Below are 10,033 nucleotides of genomic sequence, written 5' to 3'. Positions count from 1 at the left end.
TTTACCTTGGCTTCTGCATTCTGCTGCCTCCTCTTGAGGTAGTTCCTTAAGTCTTCTTTGCTCCTCCCTGGAGCTCGGCTGTCTTTGGATTTTAGTCTTTTTGGTACACTGCTTTCGGCCTCGTGGTGGGGTCGTTTGGATCTTTCTTCATGGGATGTGTCAAAATGGAGTACTTGCCCCTGAACATGTCGATGTTCTTTGGGGTCTGGATTCTTCATGTGGTGTGTCCGTCGGGACTCCTCTTGCCTCGGCTTTTCTCGTCCGACTTCCCTGGAAGGTCGGTGTGAATGCCTTCCGCTTCTGGTATGCTGAGGGACCTCGGGGATTGTTTTTCTTACCTCCTTCTGAGTGTTGTTCGCTGGCATCGGCGTATCTTGCAGCGGGTATGGTGGCTGCATAACATTATTCTGCATCATGAAGTTGACGACTGACTGGAGGTCCGCCAACTTGTTTGCTAGTTCCTTTACTTCCTCATCCCTCCGTAGGCACCTGTCCCTCCATACCTGGAGGTTATCTTCATTGTAGTATTTTCCTTGGTTAGCTCTTTTTGACGTGTCGCCTTCTAGGATGACGTCGTTCTCTCTGTGACCCTGGTCACGGGCTTCTGCATTGCGGTTGTCTCCTTCGATATCAAGATCAATTGGGCTGTCCCTCCCAGTGGGAGCGTCCTCCCCAATATTTTCCTGCTGTCCGTTACTGGCCATCTATTCTTCGTTCGATTCCCACAGACGGCGCCAAATTGTGTGGGTGAAAATCTGACCACACTGCCCGTTTAGTGATCAGCTGGAGAGCACAAGCAGAACAGATGGCTAAAGTAACCTGAAACAGAAAGAAAAAGCTCCGGCGGTGGTTCTTCCACCCGGGGGCACTCCGACGATCAAGTCAGTATATCTCTCAAAGATAATCAAGTACTAAATTGAATACTCAAAGTATAAGTTACATACCTTAGACCCATGGGGGTGCCTCTCTTTTATAATATACTCAATCCAAGTCCCACTAGAAGTATGACTTCTATGGATTCTAGTTCACTGTTTACTCTGGACTCTTTTAAGTGATATAGATAAACTCCTTGAGAGTTTTATCCTTATCTTGGTTCAATCCCCTTTGTGCCTTAGGACTCTTGCCCCATATCTCGGATTCCGATATCTTCGGAGATGACCTCGGCTTCTCCGAGATTACCTCGGCTTAACTACCAGGGCACGTGGCACCTCGGCTGACACGTCGGCGTCACCATGCCACGTGTTGGTATCCTGAAAATATATCCCCACAATAGAGATAAGAGATTGGGTGAAAAAGAAGGCAAAGAGATTAAAGAGAGAATAACGACAAGGCTCTCCTATGAAATTTCCACTTTCACTTTCAAGGAAATAATAGAGAATGGAGATTAGTTCTTCTCGGCAAACCTTTAGCCATCGTTGGAAAATTTGAATGTTGCTGAAAAACTCGCCAGAAACTTTGGTGGCTTGTTGTAAAATTCGAAGATCCACCGGAAAATTCAAATTCTCTAGAAATAGATGGTGAGGCTTAGATTCTTCAACGACACAAACTAGAAACACAAAAGAAAGAGATGATAGAGATAAAAGATTGGGTAAAGAATAAGACAAAGTAGTTAAAGAGAGAATAATGGCAAGACTCTCTTATGGATTTATCACTTTCACTCTCAAAGATAAGCAATCCAGAGTTGGAGATTAGTTCTCTTCTAGTAAACTCTTAAAAGTCCTCTTTAAAACAATGGGTGAGTTCTATATTGGCAACTCATGATGTAGGATTCAGCCCATGTGCAAGTCACATGGAAGCACATCGGGAATACTCCCTCTAACCATTTCGTCCGAGGAGAGTGACCTTTTCGAGGATGAAGAAAATCCTGAAGATGAGATCAACCTCTCAACAAACCTTTCTTCTTAACCACACCCAACCAATGATCTCCAATCATCCCAAAAGAGTCGGGGGTAGTTCAAGAAAACGTTTTACTGCGAATATCGTCGAGTCTCGTGGACCCCATAGGTTGTGCCACCTCGACCTAGGTATTAACTAGTTTAACTGAAGAGTGAATCTATCTACACTCATTGTCCTCGCGATCGGGCCCTTTGTGCGAACTCTGCCACACTCATGTTCTGGTGCGTCAATCCCGGAAAGCTCCAAACTCGTAAGTGTTTTAGGACTCATTAATGAAGTGACTTCTAGATTGAGTTTGAATCTGTTTGAAGCCAAATGTTGCGAATCTATAGGTTTGCTCAAAATCCTTTCAAGTCCGATCTCAAATAGGTCTCTAGATTCGTAGATCCAAATCCTTTCAAGATTAGAGTAATCTAGCCCATTTGATGATGATATCTCCGGGCCTACTAGTTTTGGGGCTTTCCGACTGGGCTCAATTAATTCAATAACTCGAGTTAACCTCTCTTACAATTATTTAGATGATTTATAGAAAAAAAAAATTTAATTTAATTGAATAATTGCAATCTTATAATTTTATAATTAAATTTTAGGATTTGGTAAACGTAGAGTTAGTGGATGAATTTAATTTTTTGTTTTTTTGTTTTTTTTAAAAAAGGGGCAATTACATTTAAAGTGGGAGAAAAAAAAAATTACACAAATATAGAGGGATTGCACCCCTCACAACCTTTTATTTACACTTTATCACAAAATCACTTCCACTCTATATATTTTTATAATTTATTTGCATGCCAAATTATCCTTTTAAAAAAAATATAATGTGAAGTGATAAAGCCCAATAGGGCGGGTCTAGAGACAATTTCAATGCTATGTATGGGAAAATTGTACAATAATTTCAGAGTATTACCCATTGCAGAACATCATTTATTATGTATCTTATGTTTCTTAATTATCTAACATAAATAATCAGTTACTTCATTATTTTTTCATTAATCATACTAGTATCGAAGACCACATAACCGTATACCAAAAGAGGAGAAGTTAAGCCAAGTGCCATCCCAACTACCGTTTCTGAGGAATTAAATTATCCCTCTCTCATTTTCCGATGCCCCCAAAGGAAAGCCCCCAGATCCCGCTATCCCCCAATCTTCGATCTGATCGACATTCGAACATATTCCCTTATTCTTCAATCAATTATTCAGGTAATTAATATTCCTACTCACTTGTGTTTGGAGTTAGAGATTCAACGAAAGATTGAATATGTCAATATTGCAGATTTAAGCCCCTGTTTCACAATGGACCTCTGTCTTTTTATTATCATGTATATTTATAATTCTACTCATTATAGATCTGAAATTACTATTATACATTCTCAACTCTGATTCAATTTGGTGCTGATGATTTCTACAGGAAAGTTTGCTCTGCCACTGGAATAATCATCTGACCATTCTGGTTTATATTCTTTTGTGATAAGAAGACAGTTTGTTCTGGTGTTAAAATGGTATGGGAACTAAACTTTATATAGCTGATTTTTAATTCCATTCCTCCTTGTTTGGATTGATTGGATAATATTTCAAAATACCCACAAAACAAATGCAAATACAAATACATTTTTTGATGGAAACACTGGGTCCATGGTCAACATTTCAATGGTCTAGGTTGTTGATAATATATTTGCTACAGGGGAAGCAGTTTTAAGTAGCTACTGATTGCTCAAGCTCAAACTATCAAGGAGTTTAAATTGCTACACTTTTTTTTTTCTTCTTCTTTTATTTAATTTATAACTCTGCAATTTTTAATTAACAGCTGTTTATTATTGTGCCTGTTTGTGGAGGATTTTATGGGTACCCAAGTTTTACTGATTCCGAATTTCACTTTGGTCCCTCACATGTAAGTTTTTTTCTGTTCAAAATATTAATGATAATTGACAAAGGATCACATTGAAACAAGATGGAAAGTATGGGGTCTAAATGATGCAATTAAAACTACAAGGACCAAAGTGAAATTTTACTTGAGGAATGAATGATGTAATTTATCCAATCATGTTTCTATTACAGGTTTACCACTCTAGTTTTGTTGATGAGGAAGGAATTACTAAAGCTTGTGGGTGTCCACTTCTTCCTCTAAAAAGCCATATAAAGGGTCCTGCTCCAGTTTCAAATCAAGGTTAGACTTTCATTGTTTCATTTTTTAAACATGTTTTAACTACATTTTTATTCAATGTATGATTCATGTTTAGCTTATGTGCAGATAGAACTGATATTGTTGATGAGGCAATCACATTCTTTCGTGCCAATGTCTTCTTCAGAAACTTTGATATCAAAAGCTCGGCTGATAAGCTTCTTATCTACCTAACATTCTATATCAATGTAGCTTTGAAGAGACTTGAGGGGTGCAGAACTTTGGCAGAAGGAACCAAGGCAATCATTAACTTGGGGCTGGAAGATGTTCCTGTGCCTGGAGAGTCTGGTTTTCCCTTTCCAGGCCTCTTTGCCCTACCTCAATCTCGTAAAGAATCAGGTAAAGTTCCTTCAAATATGTATATCTATATATATCTGTCCTATATTATGTTTTTAGCAACTATTGCATCTTCACTAGGTTGAAAATTTTTGGGAAAATTACATTTAAATGTAAACAATTTAAAATAATTGTACTTTTGTGGAGATGCAAGCCGGAGCAAGTAAGAGTTGTGTCCTATATCACAGCTTTCATTTTCACCAGACATAGGTTATTCTCATTCAAATGCAATTTTCCCAAAATTTTAATTTTTAGGAAACATTTTGAAATTGCAATCATGATATTTTTTTCAAATTGGTAATTTCTCATTTGTACTTCATGACTGCCTTGCACTTGCTATTATTTTCAAGGGAGAATGAGCTGTATAATTGATACTCTTACTGCTTAAATAATTTATGAGGAGTCCAGCAAGTTGCTGTGGTCATAGTTTTAGATTCATAGTGTTGTAATTCATAGTGCACTGATAATCATTATTAGTGCAAATCAAATCTTCAGTAGAGGTGTTTTATAAGATATATGAAGAGCCTAGAGACATTAGTAATCCGAGACATTAGTCAATCTATTAAAGGAATTTTGTGGTTTCTGTGTTTGGAATTCCCTCACTGTCTCTCATCTTGATTGTTTTGAAGGTAGAAGTTTGAAATAAAGTTGTTAAACTTGTTTTGTTGAATTCAACTTTATATATGGATAGAGATGTCAGAAGGATTCTTTTGTTTGTTTGCACAACAGTGTCCACTGGAATACATTCCAGATTTTTCTTCGAAATGGTACATAGTTCCATTTCGATGCTTCATTTGCCCTGGCTTTCAATTGTTTTTTGTTGTTGTGCTAGTATAACATTGTGATGAGAAATGTTGTTTCAATTTCTCAAATTTGTGCCTTCCTTTTTTATTTCTTGAATTGTTAGTAATTTTTTGTGAAGAGAATCTGTTGTAGAACATTTTTCTAACGATAAATTTCTCTTCCAATATTATCTTTTTATGCAACTTTATTTAAAATTAGAAAATAGAAATGTGTAATTACTGTTTGTTTTGGTAATTATAGTGCAAACCTTTGTATGTTTAGGCATATACATCTGGCCTTTGCCCATGAAAGTCTATTCTTAATAAGGCATTTTGATAACAACAGACCATCAACATGAAAGTTCATTCTGTTTGGTTGGTCGATAGAAACCTAAAATGTTGCAGCTTATTAGCCTGGGGAACATGGGGACTGGAAGGATTTTTTGCGTTTTATGTTGCCAATCCCAACTTTTTTGGTAGTTTTTTTTTCTTTTTTCTTTTTTGGAGTTAAAATTCCAATAGCCTCCTTTTAGCTATTGAAGGCCTATTGGTTGGGTGGGTGCTGAAGATCAACTTACATCATTGTATGTCCAACTCCTTTTATTGCGGACAATCTGCCTCAACCCTTTCTTACCTACTTCACTTTTGGCATGATGATTTAGCTATTTGAGAATTTTCTACACTGATTTCTGCTTCTTAACTGGTGTGGAATGTTGCTTGTGCATTCCCAACTATAACCTGGAGGCAACTTCCTTACAGGGTTTTTGTGGTTTTATGAAACAGCCTTCAATTTTCCCTGTCATAATTTTATAGTTTTCCAGAAAGCATAGACAGAACTAGAAAAATCATATTACAGGACTTAAAAGAATTGAAAAAATAAAATAAAATAAAATTTGCAGAGGTTGTTCCTTCGACATTCTCAGTAGTTTTTCATGTGTTGGTGCTTAAACTATGATTATGATTTGTAAAGCTTTGAACATGTTTAGAACTAAAATATTATATTGGCCTTCAAATATGATGTACAAAAGACCCTAATTGGCTTGTTTTGAGAGATAATATGCAAATCTGGCAAGTGTTCTTCACTTTGGTTTGTCTTCTTCCTCTTTTTCTTTAAGTTTGGGCATTTATTCTTTTCTTTTATCGAAATGAATGTTTGCACATAGATATTTTGGACAATTGGCTTTTGGTAGTTGACATGCAGCAGAGTTCAGCAGTGCTAATGGTGCATGTAACCCCCAGTTCATCATTATGGCTTGCGGTTATTAGAAGCAAGTATGGAACTCATGTTAATGGCAGGGACTCACAGGTGGTCACTAGGGGTAAAGGTCGTGCTGCTTGGAAGTCAATTTCTCAGATTTATTCAATCTGGTCCCGTTTCCTTTCTATGAGAGTGGGTAATGGGTAAGTCGCCAAATTCTGGAAGGATTTTTTTTTTTTGGGGGGGGGGGGGGGGGGGGTATCTAAATCCTCAATGGTGCATGACATGTCATAGGAATGGAAAATCTTTGGATCATCTATTTTTGCACTGTTCAGTAGCCGTGAGTTTGTGGCAAAGGTTGTTTTGCTTGGGAAATGTGATGTGGGTGGCCCCAAAAGGAAGTGAACAAATTATTTTAATTGATTTTCGAGTATTGGGAAGGTCGAAGAGGGTCAATGTGCTTTGTCTTTGTGTTGTCTTTGTGATTTTCTAGTTCATTTGGTTGGAGAGAAATGAGCGTATCTTCGAAGAAGTTTCTCGTGATGTAGATTTTTTATGGGAAAGAGTGCAAAACTTAGCTTCTTTTTGGGCCTCGGAGAATCCTTTGCTCCGAGAGATTCCACTTTTATTTATTTATTATTATTATTGCAGCAGGTTGTGTGTCATTTTGTGATATGTAGCGCCATTGTGTTTTCTTTTGGTTTTGGTTTCATTGTTTTTTGGATTTTCATCTTTTGTTGTTCTGTCTTTTTTACTATCTTTGCAGAGAATGCCTTATCCTCGTCTTTTTTTGGCTTTGTGCCTTAATAAAATCTTTGTTGTTGTTGATATAATAAAATAAAAAAAGGGGTAAATTACAAATATACCCCCTGAGATTTGGTTAAAGTATTTATTGCCCCTTGTGATTTGAAAAATTATAAATACCTCATTGTCAAAATTTTTTATTTAACAGAATTAACTCAAAAAAGGAAATTCATAATTGCTCTCCTATACAATAATAAAACTACCTAAATTATTAATTGAAACATATTTCTAATATCATTAAAAACTGTTAATTGTCTTGATGATTTATTAATAAAAGGGGCGATTTGCTATGAAATTAGAAATCTTAGGGGGTGGAATGTAATTTCCAGAACTACTGGGGTGATTCGTATTTTAATCAAATTTCAGGGGGTGTATTTGTAATTTACCCAAATAAATAAATGTAACCCCTAGTTCATTGTTTTGGTTTGTGTTGTTATTCTCTCTTTGTCCTATGTGCCTAATATTTCATGCATAAACATACTTTGTGTTCTCGATACGTATTGATGCTTGTAGAATGAATTGGTTAGAACTCAGTCAGTAATCAGCCCTGCATAGGAAATTTCAAATGCTGTTGACACAGAATTTTACAATTTAAGGATCTTTAATGAAAAAATTGTTGAGAAAAGCTGAATAGATTGTTTAATTTTGTACCATTTAGATATTTATGCATGCTGACACATTGTGACTGTTTTAGTACTTCTAAACTTGAATCTTCCTTCTCTTCTTTCTGTAATAAAAATTGGTTGCAGAGCTTTTCAGGAATTACTTGAAACAGATAAGGGAGGAAACAAGTGGGAGACTCTTGAGCGTTGCATACAGGCCCAATGGCACACCAAATAAATGGTGGCTGGCATTCGCCAAGAGAAAATTTATGAACATCATTGTTCCCTGACGAGCTTATTCCAAGGCCATTCAGCAGAAAATCACCATTTTGGCACCCCACACTCGACAATTATGGAAAGAATTGGCTTCAGAAAATTCGTGATAACATGATCTGAAGATCGAAAGGAAGCATTATAGCTTTTTTAGCAGGCGAAGGATACAGAAGGTTTGTGTAGCTTTGTTTTCACTCCTAGTTTTGCCTTGTATTTTACTTCACTAATGAATAAATCCTGTGTTGGTAGACTTTTGTGGCGGTGTAATGTAAACGTATGTAAAATACATCATACATTTGAAAGTCTGATTCGTCATGTTTGGCTAATTATATTAGCCCATACTGTTGTTTGATTTCACCTTGAATTGACATTGTTTATTTCATTGCTAAATGTTAGCTGGGCACAATATTTGTATTAGTCTTCCCCGGTGAAATTGAATTGATTGCATCAGCATTTCTTGGGAAGGAGTGGTTGCATCTCCAAATGTAGTACTCTCTAGGTCTGATGGGGCATGAAATAGCATTGCAAAATTGGTAGAATGGGTAAAAACCTGCTCAATCTGGTCCAAATCACACGGTTTGGTTCATTTTTTAGAAGACAGTTTGATTTTGGTTCTGAAATTGTAGAATCAAACTGAATTAAATCGATTTCTATGATTTGGTGGTTTTGATTTGGTTACATTAATTCAACAGTCTGATTTTAGTAGGAGAACTTCTTAAAACTATAAAGAGCAATTTGGTCTCATATTTTTTTAAAATCAAACCAATTCAATCCATTCCTTTCCATTTCATAAACACTACTATCTAATATTGGTGTGCACTCGAGGCTTGTCTTTGTATTTAGTTCAATTCAGTTTAAATTTTAAAAAATAATTATACGTAAGTGATAAATTTTATAAATATCAATTATTAGAGTTATAATCTTTTTTCATGTACCTGTAATAATTTTTTTAAAGTACTACTGTTTCATAATTACCTCATATTTTAATGTATTTGTTTCTATATATATTCAATAGGTATTGCATGACCAAATAATTTAAGGAGGGACGCACTGCAGGTGGGGTGACCCATTGGGTCGTCGGAGTAGGGCTGACCTTGAGGAAGAGGCAATATAGGTGGTCTTGTGCCTCCAAATTTTAACAAAATTTAGGATCCTTAATTAGGGATGGCCATTGTGTTGTGTTATTTTGGATTCGTGTCAAAATTACCTCAACATTAATTCAATTAATTTATTTTTCATGTTATAATATCATGTTATTTTTTTCTGTTAGTGTCCGACTAATATCTTGCTAATGTGTCATCTCAAAAACTTTTGTTCTTAATTAAAAATAGAGGAAATCGGTCTAAGGTCCCTATCTAACTTTTAGTAATGGATTAGGTCCACAATGCGTTCTTTTGTAGTCTAAGGTCCCTCACCCCATCCCCTCTCCATCCACGTTGTCCTAAGCTTGATCACCGCTGGCTCCAAATCCCCAACCCTTGACCAGTTGCTCTCCTTCCTCAACTCCAAATCCTACGACGAACTCAACTCTCTCTCTCTTCGCAGCTCGTCTCCCTCGTCAACGGTGGAAGTTGGGAAGAGAGTGTCATCCATGATTCCAAAAGGTAGTCCTTACTGTTCTGAAATATCGATTCCTGCAGAACCAACCGAGCCCCTTTGGATGGAAACTGGTGCTTCGGCTGATTGCAGCTCCTTCATGAAAGCAGACCCAAAGAGTGTTTCAAGTGTCAGATTCTTCCCAGAATGGGGAATACTATCGGCCTTTTCCCCTCTAGAGTTGTCAGGGGCAGTGCCAACAATTGCACCTTCAGAAATATGTAGTTTGTCAAAGGATCTGCTGTCTAAATTAGGGGATTGTGCAATATCACATGCTTCTGTCTGTGCTTGGAGGGACTCCTCCTCAGAATACTGTTGTTTCCATTGCCCGGGATTCTGCTTTTTCAGACCTGAATCGGAAAGGGGGT

General features: G+C 36.8%; 1 protein-coding gene across 1 annotated transcript; it reads left to right on the top strand.

Annotated features, from left to right (window-relative positions):
• Nucleotides 1-2,738: 2,738 nt before the first annotated feature.
• On the top strand, nucleotides 2,739-8,426 carry ARPC3 (actin-related protein C3). The gene is made up of 5 exons (XM_028227329.2): nucleotides 2,739-3,095; nucleotides 3,304-3,394; nucleotides 3,951-4,059; nucleotides 4,144-4,413; nucleotides 7,944-8,426. Exons 2-5 carry the CDS (start codon nucleotides 3,392-3,394, stop codon nucleotides 8,084-8,086), a joined length of 525 nt encoding a protein of 174 aa, XP_028083130.2. The 5' UTR covers nucleotides 2,739-3,095; nucleotides 3,304-3,391; the 3' UTR covers nucleotides 8,087-8,426.
• Nucleotides 8,427-10,033: the final 1,607 nt, after the last annotated feature.

Source organism: Camellia sinensis, chromosome 13 (genome assembly GCF_055761805.1).
Source record: "Camellia sinensis isolate YWXY chromosome 13, ASM5576180v1, whole genome shotgun sequence".
In the NCBI taxonomy this organism is placed as follows: domain Eukaryota; kingdom Viridiplantae; phylum Streptophyta; class Magnoliopsida; order Ericales; family Theaceae; genus Camellia; species Camellia sinensis.
This window is presented reverse-complemented; position numbering and strand designations above follow the sequence as displayed.